Here is a 27567-nt window from a genome sequence, read left to right on the forward strand (position 1 = left end):
TATTGTTATTTTCTATTGATTTTGTTTTTTTTATTGTAGACATATTTTTGATTATTGTAAAAACATAAGGATATACAAAAACAATTATTGTTAATAGTTTATTAGGCATATCAACAATTCCATTTTACGAAATTCTAAACTATTTGCTTTGTTTAAGGACAATAATTAGAAAAACAGGGTGTAAAGTAAAATACAATTATCATAAATGAGATTAAAATTTATTGCCATAAAAGTAATAAAAAAACTTAACATAAAAAAATTATACAAAATTAAAAACAAAAAAAAATGTATTGCCACTAATTGTTGGGTGGTTATGTGATTTTTTTCCACAAATTTTAAAGACAACATATATTTTAATAATTATATAAAAAAGTGTTAAATTACTTAATAGTCATATAAACATAAAATTTGATCTTAATTATTGGACTTTATAAACACAAAACATAAATTATTATAATAAAAAGAGATGAATATATTTTTTTTGTTTTGTTATTTTTTTTTGTAATATTCGTTTCACTTGGTTTTTGTTCTAAATGATAATTCCCGGTTTATTTGAGTTTAAATGTGCGATTATTTTTTTCGGTCCTGTTTTTTTTTTTGATTTATGAATTATGCAATTTCATTTAATTTATTTAAATATTTTATCTAGATTTTTTAGATTTTTCGTTTAGTAATTTTTTTGTTTTGATTTTTTTCTTCTTATTGCTTATTGCGTAGAAAAAAATTAGAGGATTCTTTTATCTAGAGAGCCAGTTACAGAAAAGTGGTTTTTATCTATGGACACTTTGAGTAGGAGCTTGAGTTTGAGGAATAAGGTTGTGTTGTTGTTGTTGTTTTATTAAGTATAGGATTTCCGGTTTCTGTTTTTCTGTACTCATAATTTCCTTATACTCCTATCTGCAGCTGCAGAATTAAGTTTTGATCTGTAAAATAAAAATTATTATTAAAAATATTTTTATTATATAAAATAATTTTTATTTGTGATTAAAATGAAACACTTAAATAATTGCTTTTAGCAATTAAAGCCATAAAAAAATTTTAGCAAGGGGAAAAGTGTTATAAAACCAGCCATTAGGTGAGAGGTAAAAGGCAAGAGAACAAGGAGTTTGTCTATTTATAATTATACAAAATATATTAAGTATTAAAAAATTAAAAAAAAAAAATATATATTAATAAAAAAGGGTAAAAAATGTAAAAGAAATTTATATTCAAAATGTAAAAAAAATATTAATAATAAAACATAAATACAAATTTTTACATTGAAAGAAGAATTTTCCTTTCTGAGAAACTACATTTTAGAAAAGCGATGATTTCTTTTGACGCTATAAAATTTACTTTAAAAATAAATAAAGTCCACTGAAGACATCAGTTGAATCGTTTGTGTTAAATTCATTTGTAATTGTTCTTAAAGAAAATACTTTAAAACAAAGGGGAATTTCGTTTGTCTAAAATTTCGTTCTGGGGGAAGAGTTTTTTCTTTGGGTGTATATTTCGTTAAAATATCACATTTGTTTTGTTTACATAAAAATATGCATTAATTACAGATTTCTTTCAATACATAATAAAAGAAAGTGAACAACATTAACGAGATTCCTACTGTTCCTATCTACTATCTAGCTAAACCGCAAGAACGAGTTTGGAATCTTTGAATGTATAATAATTTCGGGTATATTTGCTCTAAAAGAAAATACTTTTCATTTGTAAAAATTTCGTTCTGTTTATATTGAGACACTGAGAAAAATAATATCAACCTTTCCCAAATATAATGCACAGAAATTAATTAGGAAAAAGCTAAAGAGATATTATTTTGAATCATCCAGTATTTCGGCAGTAACCATAACACTCTTAAAGTTGCCAAACACCTCGTCATTCAATTAGTAAAGCTCATGATATATTGACGAGATTCCTACAGTCCCTATCTACTATCTGGGCAAACCACTGCGAAAGGACCAAACTTGGAATCCATGAATTTTATCATAATTTCGGGTATAATTGCTCTAAAGGAAACTACTTTACGTTTGTCAAAAATTTCGCTTCGGTTATATAGACACACTGGGAGAAATAGTATTCACTTTTCCCAATCACAATTCACTAAAAATAATTAAGAAAATGCTAAAGAGATGTTATTTTGAATCATCCAGTATTTGGGCAGTAACCATAACACTCTTAAAGTAGCCAAATACCTCGTCATCCAATTAGTAAAGCGCATGAATGGATTAACGAGATTCCTACTGTCCCTATCTACTATCTAGCTAAATCACAGCGAAGAGAATGAACATGGAATCTTTAAATCTTATCATAACTTCGGGTTTATTTGGCTCTAAAGGAAAATACTTTACGTTTGACAAAAATTTCGTTCCGTTTACATGGAGGCACTGGGAGAAAAAGTATTCACTTTTCCTAAATATAATGCACAGAAATTACAAAAAGAAAAATCTAAAGAGATGTTATTTTGAATCATCCAGTATTTGGGCAGTAACCATAACACTCTTAAAGTAGCCAAATACCTCGTCATCCAATTTGTAAAGCGCATGAATGGATTAACGAGATTCCTACAGTCCCTATCTATTATCTGGCTAAACCACAGCGAAAGGACCAAACTTGGAATCTATGAATTTTATCATAATTTCGGGTATATTTGCTCTAAAAGAAAATAAATAATAAATCTAAAAAAAAATTATTCTATTTATATAGAGACACTGGGAGAAAAAGTATTCACTTTTCCCAAACATAATTCACAGAAAAAAATTTAGAAAAAGCTAAAGAAATATTATTTTGAATTATTCTGTATTTCGGGATTAACTACGCGATTCTCCTAAGTCTTGTCATTTAATTAGTGTCGCACATGACTGGATTATCGAGATTCCTATTGCACCAATCTACTATCTAGCTAACGTGCAGCTAAGGGAACGGGCTTTGGAATAATTAGTGAAGAAGATCCTGTTGAGATAGATTCTTTGAATTTAATTTCGGGTTTATTTCCTCTAAAATAAAACACTTTACGTTTGTCAAAAATTTCGTTGCGGAGGAAAGATTTTTTCTGGGTATAGGGCACACAATTTAGTAGATATAAGCAAAACAAATTTTTCATATACCAAATTTCGATTTTTTCAGTATTTGCATGGAATTTTAGATTTTTTTGAGGTGATCTCGGACTAAGCTCCGTTTCGGTCTACTATGTTTATTTTAGGAGATATGAGTAAAATAAGTTTTTCATATAAAAATTTTAATTTTTTCACAATTTGGATTTTTTGGGCGAGATTATAAATGGAACTTAATTTCGCTTTAGGATACAGAGTTTAGAAAATATGAGCAAATTAAGATTTTTTGATAAAAAAATTGCGATTTTTTCCAATTTGGATAGAATTTTCGATTTGTTTGGGACTGATCATAGGAGATATGAGTAACAAAAATTTCATATAAAAAAAAAGAAAAAAATTTTTAAATTAAAAAAAAAAATCATATAATTTTTTTTTTTCATATAAAAAAAAAATTTCATATAAACCATTTTTTATGTTCATATCAAAAAAATTTTTTTTCGATTTGGATGGAGCTTTGGATGCATAGTTTAGGAGATATGAGCAAAATACGTTTTTAATATAACAATTTCGGTGTTGTCAGGATTTGGAAATTAAAATAAAAATTTTGATTTTTATCACAATTTGGATTTTTTGGGCGAGATCATAAATGGAACTTAATTTCGCTTTAGGATACAGAGTTTAGAAAATATGAGCAAATTAAGATTTTTTTATAAAAAAAATTGCGATTTTTTCCCAATTTGGATAGAATTTTCGTTTTTTTTTTGGGACTGATCACCAATTAAGCTCCTTTTCGCTTAGTTTAGGAGATATGAGGAAAAAAAATCATATAAAAAAAGAAAAAAAATTTCAAATCAAAAAAAAAAAAAACAAAAAATTCATATAATTTTTTTTTTCATATAAAAAATCTTTTTCCTATAAAACATTTTTTTTGTTCATATCAAAAAAGTTTTTTTTTCCATTTGGATGGAGCTTTGGACGCATAGTTTAGGAGATATGAGCAAAATACATTTTTAATATAACAATTTCGGTGTTGTCAGGATTTGGAGAATAAGTTTAAACATGAAAAAATCCCTATATTTTCTAATGAATTATAAAAATATATTTAAATACAGTTCATATGCCAGAGATTCTGAGCAAAAAAATTATGGAAGTTTTTCCACAAACATCCCGGGATGCTATATCAATTTGTTTTTAGGAAAATATTTGAAAAAAAAAACTCATCACTGGCTAGATTTAAGTCTGTATTCTTTATTTTTTTATGAAAGCTTTTTTAGAAATTTATACAACGTATACGCACCATAGGTTCTGTACAAAATATTTTATCATTTTGTTAATATATAAAATTGATTTTTATAGAAAACAAATAATTTTGATTTAAATTTTCGTTAATCTCAATTAGGTATAAATAGAAAAAGTTTATGTGTGCGGCCAAAAATTGGGAGCTGTCTTCAAATGTTATGAGAGTATTTCAGAGGCTCCCAGCAAAAAAATTATGGAAGTTTTTTCACAAACATCGCGGGTTGCTATATCCATTTTCTTTTTTGAAAAAATATTTGATAAAAAATTCATCACTGGCTAGATTTAAGCATGTATTCTTTATTTTTTTATTCACAATAAGAGAAATATACCAAGCTGCTTTTATGAAAGCTCCTTTAAAAATTAAAACAACGTATACGCTCCATAGGTTCTGTACAAAACATTTTACCATTTTGTTAATATATAAAATTGATATGAGAAAACAAACATTTTTGATTTAAATTTTCATTAATCTCAATTAGATACGAATAGAAAAAGTTTATGTGTGCAGCCAAAAATTGGGAGTTGTCTTCAAATGTTATGGGAGTATTTTGTGGCAAACATTAGAAGCAAATAACATGCTATTAATATTGAGAGCAAGGAGAGAAAACGTAGACAAAAACAAAAACATATGTAACGCAACACGCTGAGTTTTTTTTCCAATAGCATGCAAATGAAATACTGCTTACCTATAGTTTTCAATGAAATGGGTTTAAATCACTTGAAAATATTATACCTATTTCGGGGGAGAAAAACGCCACGACATTGTTTCATCCTGAATATTGTAGTTCACATAAATTTCGGGCTATACTCGTTTGTTTATGAAAATTTTATATTGTGTTTTCTATTCAAATAATCATTTACAATAGTAAATTTAAATATTTAAAAGCTTTGAGAGAGAAAAATGGAAGCTTGACATAAATTCTATTAACGATATTTTTCTATATTTAGCTCTTTCATTGCTGAGCCCATTCATCCTGTTTGGAGAGGTCAATATGAATATTTTATGGAAATGGAAGAGAAATACAAATAGAGAGAGAGAGAGAGGGGGAGACACATACACAAAAAAGAGAAACAAATACAATGTTATGATTGTTTTCTGGTTATGGGGGAAGAGAGCGAGAGAGCATTATGAGAAAATGATTATCAGGCTTGAAATAAGCAATTATTTCGAGAGAGAGACTAATTATGAAAATAACGGCAAACTCTTATGCAAAAATTTAACGAATATTAGCAAAGCTTTTATCATAATTAAAACAAGATTTAACTGAAAGCAAATTATAATAATGAAAATTTAAGTGCTGACCTATTGCGTATGCATGTGGAGAACCAATTTAGTGAAGATTGAATGGAAACTTGAAAAAATTAATTTTATTGTTAAAGTTGGTAGGATATGACCAAAACAAATAACTACACCTCAGAGATGTAGTCAAAAAAAAAATCTGTATCAATGTTCAAAAAAGGGTGGTCCATTGTCGAGTCGAAATTATTATGACATAGATATACACACAAAAAAAAATTTTCTGATTCAATCACGAAATTAGTTGATCCAATTAATTTTTAATTGAAATGTCTTCAATCACAGAAATGATAGTATCAATTAAAAAATTAATTGAAGGTCAATTAAAAAGTTAATTGATCCAATTAAAAAATTAATTGATACTATTATTTTTGTGATTGATTTTTGTTTCAATTAAAAAAATTGTTGAATCAATTAAATTTTTAATTGAATATTTTTTACAACTCAATTAAAATTTTAATTGGAAAAATTTTCGTAAAATTTTTTTGTGTGTAGTTAGCTCCTCAACCCCACCCTACTGATGAATGAATAGACGGACGGTCTGATTAAAATTAGGGACGAAGGGATATTGGGGATCTATGAAATCTTCTTATGGGTTAACAAATAGTGTTGTTGAGACAACTTTAATTTTTTTTTATAAAATATGTACTCAGAATTTATATTTATATGTATATAAATATAATTTCTTCAAATTATTCGTTCTTCCAAAGTGAGGACAAAATTGAGGACAATCGAGATGGTCCATTTCTGAGAGGATTCATTGTACATATGTTCTGAACAATAAAGAAGGTATTTGGTTACACATGTATTTTATGTTTGTGTGATACTGCAATATTTTTTTATAATGCCAACAATCGTATTTCTTATGTGGAAGCAAAAAAAATGAAATGCATTCGAAAGGTCTACATACGAGTAAGCTTTAATAATTAAGCTCTTATGAGCTTTCACTTGCACTAAAATAAGTTGTGAGTTTGTAAGCGCAACAATTTTTTTTTTAATTTATGATAAACTCATTTAATTTTTTACCTAAAATGTTAAAATTTTGTAAAGAATGCATTTTTAAAAAATTTTCCCATAATAAATGAAATTTTCACAAAAAAGCTTAATGACATTCAGATTTTGGTCCAGATAAATAATTTCCAATTAAATAGATTCGTTTTGTTTTTGTCCGCAAAAAAGAAGCTTTATATAAATTGAGAGAAATATTTACATACGTTTCTTTTTTTTAAATCTCAAAAAAAAATCCCATTTCTATATAAAAACTATAATTAAATTAAAATTGTTAATGACATTGCAAAACAAAAAAAGCTTTTGAAAAAAGAATTTACAATGATGAAGAAAGCTCATCAAAAAAAATGAGATATTTCGTCTTGCTTTAATACAAGGTTGTAAAATTTAATTTGCTACACTGACAGAAAAAAGCTTTACCATTTAAATTGAGCCAACGAAACAATTTCCAAAATATAATGAACATTTTCGTTGATACAATGAATTTTCTATTTATTTTATGAAATATTTTAATGAACATTTTTTGTTATGTCAACAAACATATATTCGTTGGTTCAATTTATAATGAATTCCTCTTTGTATGTAATGTTCCAAAATGTACACAGAAAAAAATATCACCAATATTTTATTGACTAAAATTTTAATTGAATTAAAAAAAATACAATTAAAAATTTAATTGATTGAACAAATTTTTTAATTAAAGTAAAAATTAATTGTATTAATTAATTTTTGTGTATTTTAAAATAAATTCAAATTGAATTAAAATTCATTAAAAATTTAATTGATTTTTGAATCAAAATAAAAATCAATCACAAAATTTAATTGTATCAAATAAATTTTTAACTCATGTTGAAAAATTATTTTTTTTTTGTCTGAACAAATTTTTTAATTAAAATAATTATCAATCACAAAAATTAATTGTATTAATTAATTTTTGTGAATTTTAAAATAAATTAAAATTGAATTAAAAATTTAATTGAATTAAAATTCATTAAAAATTTAATTGATTTTTCAATCAAAATAAAAATCAATCACAAAATTTAATTGTATCAACTAATTTTTTAATTGATGTTGAAAATTTATTTTTTCTGTCTGAACAAATTTTTTAATTAAAATAATAATCAATCACAAAAATTAATTGTATTAGTTAATTTTTGTGAATTTTAAAATAAATTAAAATTGAATTAAAATTTTAATTGAATTAAAATTCATTAAAAATTTAATTGATTTAATTTTAATTTAATTTAATTGTATCAATTACTTATTTAATTGATGTTGAAAATTTATTTTTTCTGTCGATAGTTATGTATATATAAAAAATAGTCAATATCATCATATTCACTTATATAATAATACAAAAAGCCTTCTACATTAAAAGCTCACAAAAATTATATCTTCATAAACTCATTGAAGAAGAAGAAAAAAACTAAAATGTGTATATGTTTTTTGTTTTTGTATGGTGTACGAAGTAAGAAGAAGTGTTCTAAATAGTTTTTATTTAAATGAATAAAAATTAAATTAATTAAATTAAATGATATTCTTCTTTGCATTTATTTTATATTAACTAAATGTAAATCATTTTCTGTGAGTACCGGAAACGAGGCCCTGTTTTGTTTTTGTTGATAATATACGAACGAGTAATTTTTTTTTAAATTAAAAAAAGAAAATAAAGAAAATATAGTAGATATTAGATTATATTTATAGAAAGAAAATATATTTAGGATAAAAACGAACTAAAAAAATAATTATTTGATGGAAGTTTTCTCAAATACTTACAATTCCATTGAGAGTACAGTTGGATTGGGACAGGCTTGTGGGGCACGAATATGACACTGTTTGTGACAAATCAATTGACAATCACGACACTCATATCCTTGTTTGCCAGGTCTTCGAGGTATGGATTTCATACAGATGGAACATTGTAAGCCACTGCTGTAATACAAAAGTGATTGGGTAAAATTAATTTAATAAAATTTGTTTTGAAAATTGAAGTTTATGTTTTAATTTAAGCACTTTTAAAATACGATCCCAATAAGCTTTGAAGCTACCTAATGTGTATTCCTAGCTAAGAGTATTCTCCCTTATTCATTAACTTCTAATATAACAGGAGAGATCATAGACCTTATAATCAGAGATGGTCTGTCGTAAACTGTAAGGTATTTGACATACATTTACGACGTATTTTACCATACGTCAAAAACGTCGTAAACCTTCGTAAAATACTTAGTTTTTGACAATATACGAATTTATATTGAATGCTTTTATAGAACCGTTTATTTCGTACTTTTTTTTAATTTTTGTATTTATGAATGACTTTTCATTATAAAAAAGAAAATGCTAACCTTCGTAAATTATTTAGTTTTTGTCAAAAATATATTTTTTGTACAGTACGTTTATTAGAACCATTTATGTCTTACTTGATTTGAGAATGATTATTAATAAAATTAAATATGCGTGGTTGGTATTTTGCATGCCCCCACGTTGTGCCTAAATCTGTGCCACAACAATGAAAACGAGTTGCATTCAAATGTTTATGCCAGCGAATCGTGCAAATTTCGTTTGAATAAAAATTTCAAAATATTATTATAAAAAATCTAAAATACTTCAATATGACTTTTTCATGGCTTAGGATACTAAAAATAGTTTTTTTAATCAAATCTAAGGGTCCTGTAGGCGTTTTTGACATTTATTACGTTTTTTACCTTTTATACAGGTATATGACGTTTTCGACGTTTACAACTATTTGACAGTAGAAAACCCAACAAATTGCTACTTGGACCATCTCTGCTTATAATACATAAATGATCCACTATTCTCTTTAAAAAAATGTGTCAGTTCCAAAAATTAATTTTCTGACATTTCGTTTTGATTTTTTCGTAAAGAGTCAGTCCCAAACATTAATCTTAATCTTCGGAACTGTCAAACATAGTTTGACACCCATGGCTCATCTATGTATTATAAGGTCTATGGGAGAGATATCTATGCCTCTAATAAGAGACATATGCCTCTAATATAACAATTTAAGGAAGAGACTGAACGAGTTAACGATCTAGTCAAAAGACACAGACATTGACGTAACTAAGAACTTCTCTCTTATTCGTAGTTAAGCATATTCTCTCTTAATCATCATACCTCTAATACATAGACCTTATAATACGTAGATTATCCACTATTCTCTTCAAAAAAATGTGTCAGTTTCAAAAATTAATTTTCTGACATTTCGTTTTGATTTTTTCGTAAAGAGTCGGCCCCAAACATTAATCTTCGCGCATTTGGTTTTGTGTTGTTCGTAAAGAGCAATGCTGCTCAAAATTAAATTTAGTATTTTCGCGGTTTTGGTCACAATTTTTTGTTCAAATATGAACTTTTAATATATTAATTTATTTATAAATCCTCTGTTGCAACATAAACGTTCTAATTTTGTGTAAAATTGGCAAACTACAAAAAGGAAAACGAAAGAGATTGTAATCGTGCTCTTATTTTTCTCGTTTATTCTTAATCTTCGGAACTGTCAAACATAGCTTGACACCCATGGCTCATCTATGTATTATAAGGTCTATGCTCTAATATAACAAGAGAGTCCTATGCTACTAATAAAACATGAGAGACCTACATATGCATCTAATATAAAAATTTAGAGACTGAACGAGTTAACAGATATTGACGTTACTAAGAGCTACTCTGTTATTAGTAGTTAAGACTATTCTCTCTTATACACCATTCTAATATAACAGAAAAGTTTTGTTTTTGTAATTAAAATACAATTGACTCAACTATTTTGTTTTGGAGTTTTGTTTTTGTAATTAAAATACAATTGACTCAACTATTTTGTTTTGGAAACAAATCATAAGATATTATAAACCTTATAAAATTACAAAAAACAAATATTTCATCTAAACGTAAATTAAATATAAATTAATTACTAATAATACAATAAATAATTGATACCTCAGTAAAAAAAATTAATTGAGTTTTTCGCCAAAATAAATTCAATGTTTATTTGGAACAATAAAAAAATTAAGATCCGAAAAAATCAATTCTGCTTGTTTCTGTAATTAAACAAACTATATTTAAACTTACCCGCTTAAATGCTTGGCAATAAAGGTATGATCATTGTATATGTGCAATTTGGTTCCTTTGCGGCGCCATCTGGGACGTTGTGCGATATTAAGAGGCACAATAAAGTGTCTAGGGAAACAAACACAAAAGAAGGAAATAGTTTTAAAGACACATATATGTATATAATATAAAATATTAAAAATTCTTAAATAAATAAATAAAACAAAATACTCGATACTCAAGTGCTTTGAAAATATTTACGTTGAGGAATACAAATCCTACATAAATGTCCTATAACCCGACTATGACTGATGTGATCGTATTTTTTAACTGGACTTCCTCAATTTTTCTCGGAGAATATTTTTACCAAAAAATTTACCAAATAAAAAAATCTATTTTTTGCAGTGTTTGGTCAAAGTTTTGTGGTTATTATGAAAAAAATGTTTCTTATTTTTTATTATTTTATTAGTCAAAATTTTTTTGCTTAAATTTTATTTCTATAGAAAATTTTATTTCTATAGAAAATTTTGTCAAAATTTTATCTCTATATAAATATTGTCAAAACTTTATCTCTATCTACAATTTTGTCAAAAATGTTTTTGCTCAATCTGTTTGAGAAATAGTAGCTCCTATTAACCACCAAGAACCAGATTTAGATGTAAAGAACATGTACATATTGTAATCACGGTTGCCACTCGAGCCAAAAATAATCTACCAAAAATTTAAGAAATTTTTACCAAAAAAGTACCAAATAAAAAAAAATCTATTTTTTGCAGTGTTTGGTTAAAGTTTTGTGGTTATTATGAAAAAAATGTTTCTTATGTTTTATTATTTTATTTTAATATTGACTTTAGAGAAAATTTAGTGAAAATTTTATTTGTTTAAATTTTATTTCTATAGAAAATTTTGTCTAAACTTTATCTCTATATATTTTGTTAAAATTTTATCTCTATAGAATATTTTGTCAAAATTTTATTTTTATGGACGATTTTGTCAAAATTTTATATTTATAGAAAATTTTGTCAAAATTGTATCTCTATAGAAAATTTTGTCAAAATTTCATCTCTATAGAAAATGTTGTCAAAATTTTATTTTTATGGACAATTTTGTCAAAATTTTATATTTATAGAAAATTTTGTCAAAATTGTATCTCTATAGAAAATTTTGTCAAAATTTCATCTCTATAGAAAATTTTGTCAAAATTTCATCTCTATAGAAAATTTTGTCAAAATTTTATCTCTATAAAAAATTTTGTCAAAATTTTATCTCTATAGAAAATTTTGTCAAAATTTTATCTCTATAGAAAATTTTGTCAAAATTTTATCTCTATAGAAAATGTTGTCAACATTTTATTTCTATAGAAAATTTTGTCAAAATGTTATCTCTTTAGCAAATTAAGTCAAAATTTCATTTCGTTTGTAGAACATTTTTTCAAAATTTTATCTCTATAGAAAATTTTGTCAAAATTTTATCTCTATAGAAAATTTTGTCAAAATTTTATCTCTATAGAAAATTTTGTCAAAATTTTATCTCTATAGAAAATTTTGTCAACATTTTATTTCTATAGAAAATTAAGTCAAAATGTTATCTCTATAGCAAATTAAGTCAAAATTTCATTTTGTTTGTAGAAATTTTTTTCAAAATTTTATCTCTATAGAAAATTTTGTCAAAATTTTATTTCTAAAGAAAATTTTGTTAAAATTGTATCTCTATAGAAAATTTTGTCAAAATTGTATCTGTGTAGAAAATTTTGTCTAAATTTTATCTCTATAGAAAAAAACTTATCATTTTTTGAATTCTACCAACTGTGGCAACCGTGATTGTAACCGATTTGCATAAAAATATTACTGAACTTTTTAATGAAATAGTATATCGCATATTTTCCTTTCCAAAATTAATCACAAATGTCTTTGATATATGTATGTATTACTCTCACATAAAAATGAATATGTAAAAAACATTTTATAATTTTATTGTACAAAAAAAATTTTAAATGTTCACAAACATTTCTTATGATGACTTTTTAATACCATTATTATCGGTGATCGGCTTATTTTTTTACCATTGCTCTCTTACAAAAAATTCTTAATGCACTCCCTAAAACGGGGAAAATTCACCAAATGCAACAAGAACATAACTCTCTTGAAAGAAGTACATATCCCTATATGACATCACTATTTCAATATCTACATATTTAATTATTATAAAGTAATTTTTTGTCTAATAGTTTTTACATATTTTTAAAATAAATAAATTTAATTTGGCAAATCTAATATTTTGAATCATTTTTATAATATCGTATCCGGCTACGAGAACATGATAACACCTAAAACATCTAATTACCCACTACACTCCCCCATCCACCCTATCAATAACATATACATAGTACAATACTATTACTCCCATTGCTTTAACTCTCTTCTACCAAAGTACTCCGAGTGGCTCTAAAACTGTCTCTCCACATCAGCATAACAAAAAACCAAGCAACAGCTACTCAAACTAACACAACAATCAAAACAATTTTTGAAAAATGCAATTTTCTCCACTAGAACTCGATTAATTTAACAATAATATTAATATTATATGTAATAATTAATATATGTATATAATATATAATATAAATAATTTAATTTAATATAATATAATTTTATTGTTTGAAACATGAGAGGTTTATTAAATAAACTCCAAAAGCGAGTGGTTTTCTATGGTGACGCGTTGAAACTAGAGTCATCAAAAAACCGTTTTTTTTTTAAGTCATGGTTTCTCGGCCTTAAAAAATAACAGATTATTTACCGGTGGAGGGTGTTTTTTAAATCAAATAACTGGTATGACGGGTTCAATGGAATTTTCCCAAAAAAGTTATAAAACGCGTAGCTTTGAAAGGAAAATCTAATTTTATTGACACCAAAACCAACGTAAAAAATAATTAACCAAATTTTGCATTTAATTGGAATTGTTTTATAGCAGTTTACTACTATACTCAAATCCAATTGCCTAAATATGTCATTGAATTGATAATTTTATATTGAAATCACAAAGCACGAAATACGGATTCTGAGGCTTTGAAGAGACCGGTGGTGCCGGTCCACTGAAAAAGGAATTTTCAATAAAACCGACAATCAGAAGCATTGGTTTTTTACACCGTTTAGAATACAAATAGACACTTACCTCTTAATACCATTTTCAATAGTCTCCAGCACCAGTGTGGATGCTTCATGGACGTAGGTTTTTGTGCTGGCCGAAGAGAAACCTGAGATGGCTGAGGACTCTGAAATTGAAGAACGTCTTGAGTGATCTAATGTGGGTGACATGCCTGAGCGTCCTATACACAGATCCCACAGACCCACACAAATCAAAAATTTTTTTTGGAAAAATCAAAGTTTAAACCCAATTTTTAAAATTATAAAACAAAAAATGTTAGCAACAAAATGTAATGGACAAAAAAAGAAAATTAAATAAAAAAATAGATAAAAGTGCATTGAGGAGAAAAAAAAAATAAAATAAAAAATGGGATTTTTTAAATTAAAAGAAAAAAAAAAACAAAAAACAATGTTTTAAACCATAACACCGGTTATATACAAAACCATAATGTTGTTGTTTTTATTTTGTTGTTGATGTTGTTTGTAGGTCAAAACCGGATGAAGTTGAGTCCAGTGTAGAATTTCAAACCAAAATATATCAAAATTATAACGCCAGGAGTGCCAAACCAAACCATAATTATAAAACAAATGAAAATTGTATTCGTTTGTTTTTGGTCAAAATATGAAATGAGAAAAGATAAATAAATAAATAAAAAAATTAATAAATTTTGTTTAGGAATCATATATTTTGTTTACAAAATATATAAGCAAAAAAAAACAAAAAAAACGTTTTTCCAAAATATTGACAATAATTTGTGTTTTTAAATTTTTGAACATTTTTTGACATAGTGATATATAGCAATGTGATGTATTGCCGTGGGCATGTGTGTGTGCGCGAGTGTGGTGAGAGAGGCGTGTATATGAGTGAGAGCGTGAATTAGTGTTGTTGTTGTTTGGTAATACATACAGTTGTTCGTTTTTTTTGTATTAGTTTAGTTTTGTTACAAAGACAAACATTTAGTTCAACAGTTTTTGTGTTTTTTTAAGTAGATTTTTTTTATCGTTGAAGAAGAGAAAGACATATATATTTTTTTAAAAATTTTTTTAGTAGAAAATAAGAAAAGAAATGAAAGAAATGGAAATTAAAATTACACACAGGATAGGGAAATGAAAAATGACATGATTTATATACTATGGAACGAAACAAAAATAAATATTGAATATATCAAAGGTAAAATATACACATAAATATATTACGTAATTATGGTTTTAATATATATGTGCTTTTACGTTAATGAATGATATGTCTGTCTAGTCAAATAATGCATAGAAAAAATATCACCAAAATTTCTTTTTCAATTTAAATCTTAATTGCAGTTGAAAAACTATTCAATTAACAAATTATTTGATTTTTAATCAATTAAAATTCTAACACACATAGAAAAATATCACGAAATTTTATTTTTCCACTTAAAATTTTAATTGAATTTTAAAAAAATTTTCGTGGAAAATTTTTTTTTGGTTCAACAAATAATATAAATAAATTTTTTAATTGGATCAATCAAATTTTTGATTGACTTGATTTTCCAATTAAATAAAATTCAAATACACATAGAAAAAATATCATCAAATTTTATGTTTCCATTTAAAATTTTAATTGAATTTTAAAAAAATTTCCAAGGAAATTTGTTTTTTGGTTCAACAGAATTTTTAATCAAAATAAAAAATCAATTACGTTAATTAATTGGATCAATAAAATTTTTGATTGACTTGATTTTCTAATCAAATAAAATTCAAATACACATAGAAAAAATATCACCAAATTTTATTTTTCCATTTAAAATTTTAATTGAATTAAAAAAAAAAACCAAGGAAATTTGGTTTTTGGTTCAACAAAATTTTTAATCAAAATAAAAAATCAATTACGTTAATTAATTGGATCAATCAAATTTTTGATTGACTTGATTTTCTAATCAAATAAAATTAATAGAAAAATATCACGAAATTTTCTTTTTCCATTTAAAATTTTAATTGAATTAAAAAAAAAATCGTGGAAAATTGTGTTTTTGGTTCAACAAATCAATATAAATTAATTTTTTAATTGGATCAATAAAATTTTTGATTGACTTGATTTTCTAATCAAATAAAATTCAACTACACATAGAAAAAATATCACCAAATTTTATTTTTTCCATTTAAAATTTTAATTGAATTTAAAAAAAAAAAAAATTCCAAGGAAAATTTTTTTTTGGTTCAATAAAATTTTTAATCAAAATAAAAAATCAATTACGTTAATTAATTAATATAAATAAATGTTTTAATTGAATCAATTTATTTTTTGATTGATTTGTTTTTTGTTTATTCAAATAAAATTCAAATACTCATAGAAAATAAAAATCACCAAATGGTATTTTTCCATTTAAAATTTTAATGAATTTTAAAACATTTCCAAGGATTTTTTTTGGTTCAACAAAATTTTTAATCAAAATAAAAAATCAACTACGTTAATTAATTAATATAAATTATTAATTAATATCAAATTTTTGATTAACTTGATTTTCTAATCAAATAAAATTCAAATAAACATAGAAAAAATATCACCAAATGGTATTTTTCCATTTAAAATTTTAATGAATTTTAAAAAATTTCCAAGGAAATTTTTTTTTTGGATCAACAACATTTTTAATCCAAATAAAAAAAAATCAACTACGTTATTTAATTAATATAAATAATTTTTTTTTTGTGGATCAATCAAAAATTTTTGGTGATTGGTTCTAGCATATCTGTGATCGTAGAAATTTCAATTAAAAATTAATTTTGTTTTTTTTTTTGTTTTTGGATTTCGTAATACATAGAAAAAAATATTACCAGATTTTATTTTTCTATTTAAAATTTTACTTGAGTTTTAAAAATTTGCCAAACAAAAATTTTTTTGGTTTAACAAATTTTTTAATCAAGATAAAAAATTCAACCACATAAATTATTTGTGTCAATTAAATTTTTAATTGGATCAACTAAATTTGTTGGTGATTTTTTTTTGTTTTGGATTTCGAGATACACAGAAAAAAATATTACCAGATTTTATTTTTCTATTTAAAATTTTACTTGAGTTTTAAAAATTTTCCAAACAAAATTTTTTTTGCTTTAACAAATTTTTTAATCAAAATAAAAAAAATCTACCACATAAATTATTTGCGACAATTAAATTTTTAATTGGATAAATTAAATTTTTTGATGATTGGCTCTAGCACATCTGAGATTTCAGAAATTTCAATTAAATAATAATTGGATCAATTAATTTCGTCATTGAGGACAAAATGTACTTTTTTCTGTGCGTTAAATGAAATAGTGGAACTTTTTTGGACTTTGGAGTACGATTTTCGAAGTGGCTATCCTTAGTCAGCTATCCTTAGTGGGGATTCTGAATTTAATATGAAACCCTAAGCTTTTTCGTCCCATAGAGGCTATTTTGTACACAATTTAGTACACAAAGTCAGCAATGTATTCTTTGATAGTCCCATGGGGACTAAATTTAGTACAAAATTTAGTATAAAAACTCAAAGCAAATATTTTTTCTCATATAGAGATTTGTGATGGAAGAAAAACAATATGATAACATAGACTCTGTTTTGTATGATATTTGTGTATACACAGAACAGAACTTGTATGCGAACATTGTACCTTTTTTGGTACTATTATGGAAATACGTACAAATTCTATTTATCTTATTTACAGAATGCAACAGTAGAGAATTTTGACAATTGCAAGTATCGCTATTTATTGGATACAGTTATATTTTGCTCCTTCTGTGAGAAGTTTATGTACTCTGTTGTTATAGCTGGTACGCCGTTGGCCCTTTCTAGTACCTTGGGAAACGATTTTCGAAATGTCTATGCTTAATCACATTTCAAGTTTCTCATAATAGACATTTGTCATGGCAGAATTTAAAAACCTAAGCTTTTTTATGTCCCATGGGTACTAAATTTAGTACAAAAACTCAAAGCAAAGAGTTTTATTTTATTTGTGGTGACATCAAATTATATTTGTGGTGGAGGAAAGAGAATTTTGTGATGGTAATGTCAATATAAACCATTTTTCATATGTACACTCTGAACAGAACTTGTATAAAACAGGGGTAAACTGCGAACATAGTATCCTTTTCGATACTATTATGGTAGTACGTACAAATTCTATTTATTTTATTTACAAAATACAATAGTAGAACATTTTGATAATGTGTAAGTAACTGCCTTCATTGTATCTAGTATTGGGATATTTTGTACTTATTTTTAGTACCTTGTAGAGCGGTTTTCGAAATTTTGTACTTATTTTTCTGTTTTAAGTACCTTGTACAGTGTTTTTCGAAATTTTGTACTTATTTTTCTATTTTCAGTACCTTGTAGAGTCGTTTTCGATATTTCCTTCGTTTGTTTACACATTGGAAAATTTGAAGATTCTGTGCCAAGTTATTCTATAAACATATCCCATAATACTTAATTGGTACCAAAAATAAGTACAAAAACTTACAGAAAACCTATTATATTTTGTCAGAGAATCTATACAAAAAAGTCATGGTGATTTCAGGTGATATTTGTGATGAAAGAAAACTTGGAATTAATGGTGATGACAAGAATACGTTTTTTTCTAAAGGTGTTGTGGATGGGGTGGACTATTGGGTAATTACCAAGTGAATTGCTTTTGGACAATACAGCACGATCGACAGATAATGAACGTGAATCACCGTTAAGTGTTCCTGTTGGAGTTGTAAGATTATGTTGATGATGTTGTTGTGACGTTAAAGCGCCACGATCAGCCGAATGGGTGCGTGTCTTGGAACGACTTAAACGTTTTTTCAAGGTACCAAAGAAATTGCGTTTCTTACTGCGGCCACGATCATCCAAATCTTCAGCAGGTGGGGCCAAAGGCTGCTGGGTGACCATACCACCATTGCGAGGTAAACTATTGCTATTGTAGCCATTGTTTGTGTAGGAGCTATTATTACCATTGCCATTGGCTGGAGAATAAGCACCCATGGAGGAGGCACCATTCAATTGATAATTATTATGACCATTGGGCGAGGAGGCAGCATTGGGTTGGCCATACTAAATATGAAGAAAAAAATAAAAAAGTTAGATGGGTAAAAATAACAAGAAACTTATACATACATTTAATTTTAAGAGCTTTTCTTTAAAAAAAAATTGAGCTTAAAGTTCTGAAGCTTTATATACAAAATTTCAACCCAAATCTCTGAAGTTTTAAGTTCAAATTTTGATGCAGAGCTTTTATCTTAAAGCTCCCAACCTTTAATTTTGATCTTAAAGCTTTAAACTAAAATGTTGATCTTAAAGCTTTAAGCTCAAATTTTGATCTTAAAACTCTAAATCTGTAAGATTTAAATTCTGAAGCTTTATAATCAAAATTTGAACCTAAATCTCTGAAGTTTTAAGTTCACATTTTGATGCAAAGCTTTAATTTTGATCTTAAAGCTCTAAAGATATAATTTTGATCTTAAAGCTCTGAAGATATAATTTTGATCTTAAAGCTTTAAATTTAAATTTTGTCTTAAAGGTTTAAAGCTTTAAGTTCTGAAGCTTCAAATTCCAAATTTCAACCTAAATCTCTGAAGTTTTAAGTTCAAATTGTTATCCAAAGCTCCAAACCTTTAATTTTGATCTTAAAGCTTTAAGCTCAAATTTTGATATTAAAGCTTTAAATTTAAATTTTGATCTTAAAGGTCTAAAGCTGTAAGCTTTAAGTTCTGAAGCCTCAAATTCCAAATTTCAACCTAAATCTCTGAAGTTTTAAGTTCAAATTTTTATCCAAAGCTTTAATTTTGATCTTAAAGCTCAAAAGTTATAATTTCTATCTCAAAGCTCCAAACCTTTAATTTTGATCTTAAAGCTTTAAGCTAAAATTTTGATATTAAAACTCTAAAGCTGTACGCTCAACATTTGATATTAAAGCTTTAAGCTCAAATTTTGATCTTAAAGCTCTAAAGCTGTAAGTTCTGAACCTTTAAATTCAAAATTCCAACCTTTTTAAAATTAAATTTTTTATCAAAAGCTTTAATTTTGATCTTAAAGCTCTAAAGTTGTAATGTTTATCTCAAAGCTCCAAACCTGTAATGTGGAGCTTAAAACTTTAAGCTCAAATTAAAGCTCTAAAGCTTCAAGCTCAAATTTTGATCTTAAACTCAAATTTTGATCTTAGAACTTTAAAACTTATGCTTAAATCTATTACAATTTAAAAGCTTTAATTAGTAAAAAAACAGAAAACAATTCTAAACTTTTTTAGCTTTTTCTAAGCTTTTTTTCAAAAAGTTCTCATTTAATAAACTTTGCATGCTTTTAAGAACTTTGCTTTAAATACAAAAAAAACATAAATCTGAAAACTTTGCAAGTTTTGAGCTTTCTGTAGAGCTTTTACGTAGGTGATTATGATTTTTTTTGTTTCGTTGCAGCTACACTTACCTCTGTTGTAGAATCTCCCAAAGCACTATCGTTACCTGTGGTAATATCTAAGGACGGTTTTTCATTTAGGCACTCATTTTGTGGATACGAATCAGTGGGACTAGCTGTTATATCTGTGGTCACTGATGTATCCTGGGTAATTTGTTCTATATTCTCTAGACTATCGAGAGGCAGAGATTCGTTAGCCTCCAATTCTCCAGTGCTATCCAAAGCTTTTGAGACGGCGGCATTTAAAACATCTTGAGATTCTTTAACTTCGATTTGTCCATCTTTATTAACTTCGACCTTAGTTGGGGTTAAGGTTCATTTTTTTGTGTATTTGCAAAATTTTGACAATTTAAGCGAGCATTAATAAAAGCAGAGTTTTCGTTTTGCATTAACCGTAGTATATAGGTTTGTCATGTCCAAGAACATAGAGTTTTAGATTTAGAGAAACAAATAAAATGCCATGAAAAGAGAACATTTTGGGGGTTAGCATTTGAACAAATTCTATTCTAAGGAAAAAAATATTAAAAATAATATAAATATTTTTTTTTTGGGTTATTTACAACTAACTAGACGTTAATGATGCTCTTCAGCTTATCTTTGACCATTTTAAAAAATGACTGAATAAGTGAAAGCAACTAAAATTTTAAAAAAGAAAATTTTGTTAGAAAAAAAAAAACGAAGATTATGAAAATCAAACAATTTGGAACGCAACTTCAACAAAATTAAAAACAAAAAAAAAACTTAAAATGTTATGAGTTTTAGTCGAAATGAATTTTTTCGTAAAATTTGAATTTACCTTAAATGCATTGGGATTACTAGAATTCTGTTCGAATAATGATGGTGGTGCAGTTGTTTTTTTTTTATATGATGACAGAGACCAAATTGTAAAGGACAACGTTTTTCATAATGATTTAAAGTGTGTTTTTTTTTTTCAATTATGATGGTAAAACAGCATGTGCACAGGAACCATAATCATGAAAATAAAAATGAAAAATAAATAGATTCATAATAAAAATCAATCAAGCAATAATCTGATAAAAAAAGTCCACCAGAAACAAAGCTGAAAATGAATGTGGTCTAATGGTGTAATAATGAAAAAAAAAGAGATCGATAATATGTTGAACTATTTAAAAATTAAAAAAATATCTTAATGTGCAACTATTACGAATTTCTAAAGTGGTGATATATCAAGCCCCCCTGCCTTAATTATTAGAAATTTTATTGCTCTCTTAATGTCTCTCACGACAAGGAGAATGTTATGAATGATATATTTGATAATCTCTTAAACAGTGCTCAATTTATAGACTTGTCCAAGAGTTGAGTGCTAATCTTGTTTGTATTGTTTTTTTCTTTTAGTGTCCTTTGATTTCAAGTGAGTGGTGTATATTAGAAATTTCATTGCTCTCTTGCTCTTTTCCCATATATCAAAACAAGGAGAATGTTATGAATGAGAATATCAAATATTCTCTTATAGATTTGCAATACAAGAGAATTGAGTAGGAAAATCATTATTTCCTTTGGTGTCAGAGTTGCCACAATTAATTTTCATTTTGGACCAACATTTTTCCAAAATTGGACCAAAATTCGTACCAGCGGACCAATTTTTTAAATTAAATTAATATAATTTAAAAGTCAAAAGTTCCCAAAATTTTTACTTCGATAGAAAATTTTGTTAAAATTTTATTTCTATTCAAAATTTTTATTTCTATTTATTTCTATAGAAAAAAATTGTCAAAATGTTTCTTTTATAAATTTTATCCAAATTTTATTTCTATAGAAAATATTGTCAAAGTTTTGTTTTTATAGAAACTGTTGTCCAAATTTTATTTCTATAGAAAAATTTTTCATAATTTTATTTCTATAGAAAATTTTGTCAAAATTTTATTTCTATAGAAAATTTTGTCAAGATTTTCTATTGAAATAAATTTTTGGCTAAATTTTCTATAGGAATGGAATTTTGAAAAAATTTCCTAAAGAAATAACATTTTGACAAAATATTCTTTAGAAACTAAAATTTTTATAGAAATAAATTTTTGGCTAATTTTTCTATAGAAGTTGAATTTTGACAGAATTTCCTAAAGAACTTAAATTTTGACAAAATTTCCTATATAGAAAATTTATTTATTTTTCCAAAATTTTATTTCTATAGAAAATTTTGTCAACATTTTATTTCTTTAGGAAATTTTGTCAAAATTCCATTTCTATAGAAAATTTAGCCAAAAATTTATTTCAATAGAAAATTTAGCCAAAATTTTATTTCTATACAAAATTTGTACAAAATTTTTCCATAATTTTGTAGCTATACAAAATGTTATTTCTATAGAAATTTTCGTCCAAATTTTATTTCTATAGAGAATTTTGTCAAAATTTTATTTCCATAGAAAATTTTCTCAAAATTTTACTTCCATAGAAAATTTTCTCAAAATTTTATTTCTATAAAAAATTTTCGCAAAACTTTATTTCTATAGAAAATTTTGTCAAAATTTTCTTTCTATAGAGAATTTTGTCAAAATTTTATTTCCATAGAAAATTTTCTCAAAATTTTATTTCCTAGAAATTTTTTTCAAAATTTTATTTCTATAAAAAATTTTCTTAAAATTTTGTTTCTATAGAAAATTTTGTCAAAATTTTATTTCTATAGAAAATTTTGTCAATTTTTTTTTTATAGAAAATTTTGTCAAAATTTTATTGCTATAGAAGATTTTTGTCAAAATTTTATTTCTATAGAAAATTTTCTCAAAATTTTATTTCCATAGAAAATTTTGTCAAAATTTTATTTCTATATAAAATTTGTACAAAATTTTGTCATAATTTTGTAGCTATACAAAATTTTATTTCTATAGAAAATTTTGTCAAAATTTTATTTCTATAGAGAATTTTGTCAAAATTTTATTTCCATAGAAAATTTTCTCAAAATTTTACTTCCATAGAAAATTTTCTCAATATTTTATTTCTATAAAAAATTTTCTTAAAATTTTGTTTCTCTAGAAAATTTTCGCAAACCTTTTTGTCAAAATTTTACTTCTATAGAGAATTTTGTCAACATTTTATTTCCATAGAAAATTTTCTCAAAATTTTATTTCCATAGAAAATTTTCTCAAAATTTTATTTCTATAAAAAATTTTCTTAAAACTTTGTTTCTCTAGAAAATTTTCGCAAAACTTTATTTCTATAGAAAATTTTGTCAAAATTTTATTTCTATAGAAAATTTTGTCAATTTTTTTTATAGAAAATTTTCTCAAAATTTTATTGCTATAGAAGATTTTTGTCAAAATTTTATTTCTATAGAAAATTTTCTCAAAATTTTATTTCCATAGAAAATTTTATCAACATTTATTTCTATAAAAAAATTTTCTTAAAATTTTGTTTCTCTAGAAAATTTTCGCAAAACTTTATTTCTATAGAAAATTTTGTCAAAATTTTATTTCTATAGAAAATTTTGTCAATTTTTTTTATAGAAAAATTTCTCAATATTTGATTGCTATAGAAAATTTTGTCAAAATTTTATTTCTATAGAAAATTTTGTCAAAATTTCATTTCTATAGAAAAATTAGCCAAAAATTTATTTCTATAGAAAATTTTTCCAAAATTTTATTTCTATAGAAAATTTTGTCAATTTTTTTTATAGAAAAATTTCTCAAAATTCTATTTCTATAGAAAATTTTGTCAAAATTTCATTTCTATAGAAAAATTAGCCAAAAATTTATTTCTATAGAAAATTTTTCCAAAATTTTATTTCTGTACAAAGTTTCTATAGAAAATTTTGTCAAAATTCCATTTCTATAGAAAATTTAGCCAAAAATTTATTTCAATTGAAAATTTAGGCAACATTTTATTTCTATAGAAAATTTAGCCAAAATTTTATTTCTCTATAAAATTTGTACAAAATTTTTCCATAATTTTATTTCTATAGAAAATTTTGTCCAAATTTTATTTCTATAGAAAATGTAGCCAAAATTTTATTTCTATAGAAAGTTATCGCTAAATTTTATTTCTATATAAAATTTTTGCAAAATGTTTGCATAAATTGTATATATACAAAATTGTTTTAAAGTTTTTTTCTGTACAAAATATTATCTCTATAGGAAATTTTGTTAATATTTTATTTCTATGGAAATTTTAGTTAAAGTTTTATTTCTAGAAAATTTTGTCAAAATTTTAAAAATTTTGACGAAACTGGACCAAAATCAATTAAATTCTTTTTGGTCCGATCATCGGACCAAATTTATAATTTAATAATTTTTTGGACAAATTTTGGTCCGATCGGACCAAAATGGCAACCCTGTTTAGTGTATTTTTTATTTCAAGTGAGATATTTATATTATTGTGTTGCTCTCTTACTCTCTCTTTCTCATAACAAGGAGAATATTATGAATGATATATTTGATATTCTCTTAAACAGCTTTGAATTGATAGACTTGCAATAACAAGAGGGTTGATTGGTAAACTGGTTTATATAGAAAATTGTTTTTGGTTAACCCTCTAAAGCCCAAACCTGCCTTTCGATGGTATTTAACTTCAAAAACTTCCATCCAATATATGCGTCTTTTAAATGTTTATAAATAAATACAGAGGCTGATAGGCGAACTTCTGAGGAAGAGACGAATTTTAGCCATTCTAGGGCAATCAATCCTCCAAAGGAATATGAAAACATACACTTCCCAAGGGGAAATTTTATCACCTCTGGTTTAAAATGTTTTTGCTCCCTTAGAAAAAATAAAATTAAAGTGGCGATATTTGTAAATAATGAGGCACTGACTTTATGTGTAAGACATAAGCGATGTTTGAGAGAAGATTTTGCTTGTATGATGATTTTATTGATAACCCATTCAACATATTATCGATCGGCTCTGGAATAACCAATTCCTTCCAAACCAATTGCTTCCATTTACTGAACACACTTACCCTCTGAACACTATGTATAATCAATGTACTCTTGCTGGGCTGACCATTGGTGGTATTTAAGGCGCCCTCCTGTAAGGCACGTACAGCAGCATCAGCCAAATTGGAACCATTCTTCATATGCTCATTTATGCTAGGCGTACTAATGTGTAAAGCCTCTTTCAGTTTATATGGCCTAGGGCCGGCAGGTATTTCAGCGCCCTCAATGAACACAAAGTCCACGGTTATGGAACCGTGGACTTGTTGTGTCTCATAGGGGCGAGGTTGCAAAGCCAAAACTTGTGTTGATGCTGGACCAACGGCCAACTCATCAATGCCTACCAAACCAAGACCCAAAAACTTGGGACTACCAGTAGCATCGGCAGGACGATCATAGACTTCGAAGAGGATCTCGGCAGATTGTTGGGACAAATCGCTGTAATTTAAAGATTTTTTTTATAACAAAGAAAAGTTTTTTTTGTTTTAAGATGGAGACTCACAATAAGAAATGTTCATCCCAGTAGGGTTGATTGCCTTGTCGGGCACCAGTTTGATTCTTTTGTGGTGGCTCATCCATTTCCACTACCACATAGGGATCTCGGGCATCCTTTAAACCTTCGCCTTTGACTATTTTCACCAATAAACGTCTACCCGAAATCATAGGTGTTGCTCCATGGGAACCCATGCCAAAGTCCAAGTTGTTCTAAAGTATGTTTTAGATTTTTTTCGATTTCGATTTTTTTCGAGGGGAAATGTAAAGAATATTTAAAAATGAATAAGATTTGTTAAGCCAAGTGAAAGGGACTAAAACATAAATTTTTCTTAAAATAAAACCAAAATAAAAAAACTCCAAAATATGCCTTTTAAGGATGGGGTTGATATGGATGGTTAAGGGTTTTTACTAATTTTATTTAAACTAATTTTTTGTGATATCTATAGAGACAAGGATTGGAATTCAACAAAAAAAAATTCAAAAATTTGCCAAAAATTTTAGTAATGATAAAAATATTGCAAGTGTCCCTGTAAAATAAGAAAAATCAAAAAAATGAAAGAAAAAATAATTGGAAATTAAAAATTTTACCAACCAATTATAAACTGATGCTTAGCCAAAAAAAATGGTGTCTTCAGTTTTATGTATTGGGAAACAGGATTTCATTTGAATTTTTTAACAAAACTTTAATTTAATGAAATGAAGGATTTTTAATTATGTAAAATAAATAAAAATATATAAATAAAAATAATTAAATTATATAAAATAATTTGCATATAATTAATAGTCGAACTTTCCAATAATGGATCTTTAGGGGACCACAAAATTGCTTCATTCTATAGAAACTTCATAATTTTAAATGAAATTTTCCCTTGATTTTTTTTTTAAATATATATAATATATATAATAAAATTTATAATATGTAATAAATATATATAATAAAAAATATTAAATTGGGTTATGACCAGATTTCAGAAAATCGGGCGCAGTGTTGCCAGTATTGGGGATTTTTCCCCAAATTGGGGATATTTTTTTGTGAATGGAGAAGAAATTTCTGAGTTGGGGACTTGGGGATTTGGTGGGGAATATCCATAAATTTGGGGATTTTTGTGGGGATTTTTTTGAGAGATCGGTTTAATCTTTATTAAATTTTATTTCTATACGAAATTTTATTAATATTCTATTTCTATAGAAAATTTTGTCAAAATTTTATTTCTATATTGAAAATTTTGTGAAAATTTTATTTCTATAGAAAATTTTGTCAAAATTTTATTTTTATAGAATATGTATGTCAAAATTTTATTTCTATAGAAAATTTTGTCAAAATTTTATTTCTATAGAAAATTTTGTCAAAATTTTATTTCTATAAAAATTTTTGTGAAAATTTTATTTCTATGGAAAATTTTGTTAAAATTCTATTTTTATATAGAAAATTTTGTTAAAATTCTATTTCTAAAGAATATTTTGTCAAAATTTTATTTCTATTTTATCAAAACTTTATTTCTATAGAAAATTTTGTCAAAATTTTATGTCTATAGAAAATTTTGACAAAATTTTATTTCTATAGAAAATTTTATCAAAATTGTATTTCTGTAGACAATTTTGTCAAAATTTTATTTCTATAGAAAATTTTGTCAAAATTTTATTTTTATAGAATATGTATGTCAAAATTTTATTTCTATATAGAAAATTTTGTCAAAATTTTATTTCTATAGAAAATTTTGTCAAAATTTTGTTTCCATATATAAAACTGTGTCAAAATTTTATTTCTATAGAAAATTTTGTCAAAATTTTATTCTATATAGAAAATTTTTTGAAAATTTTATTTCTATAAAAAATTTTCTCAAAATTTTATTTCTATATAGAAAATTTTGTTAAAATTCTATTTCTATAGAATATTTTGTCAAAATTTTATTTCTATATAGAAAATTTTATTTCTATAAAAAATTTTGAC

General features: G+C 25.3%; 1 protein-coding gene across 27 annotated transcripts in view; it reads right to left on the reverse strand.

The window, feature by feature from the left end:
• Window positions 1-705: 705 nt before the first annotated feature.
• LOC142241343 (uncharacterized) overlaps window positions 706-27567 on the reverse strand; it is a 114082-nt gene continuing 87220 nt past the window's right edge. For 6 of the 27 annotated variants that reach the window (XM_075313115.1, XM_075313103.1, XM_075313102.1 and 3 more), the window contains 9 exons: window positions 25624-25826; window positions 25148-25559; window positions 21039-21065; window positions 20255-20539; window positions 18469-18886; window positions 13873-14026; window positions 10726-10833; window positions 8422-8577; window positions 8122-8250 (listed from right to left, as the gene is read on the reverse strand). In XM_075313115.1, the coding sequence (XP_075169230.1) occupies window positions 8196-8250; window positions 8422-8577; window positions 10726-10833; window positions 13873-14026; window positions 18469-18886; window positions 20255-20539; window positions 21039-21065; window positions 25148-25559; window positions 25624-25826 (1818 nt within the window). In that variant the 3' untranslated portion in view covers window positions 8122-8195. Of the gene's footprint in view, window positions 924-8121; window positions 8251-8417; window positions 8578-10725; window positions 10834-13872; window positions 14027-18468; window positions 18887-20254; window positions 20540-21038; window positions 21066-25147; window positions 25560-25623; window positions 25827-25980; window positions 26144-27567 lie in introns of those variants that run through there. The other 21 variants (XM_075313108.1, XM_075313106.1, XM_075313124.1 and 18 more) reach the window with 14 other exon arrangements.

The sequence above is a fragment of the Haematobia irritans genome, chromosome 5 (genome assembly GCF_050003625.1).
Source record: "Haematobia irritans isolate KBUSLIRL chromosome 5, ASM5000362v1, whole genome shotgun sequence".
Classification (NCBI taxonomy): Eukaryota; Metazoa; Arthropoda; class Insecta; order Diptera; family Muscidae; genus Haematobia; species Haematobia irritans.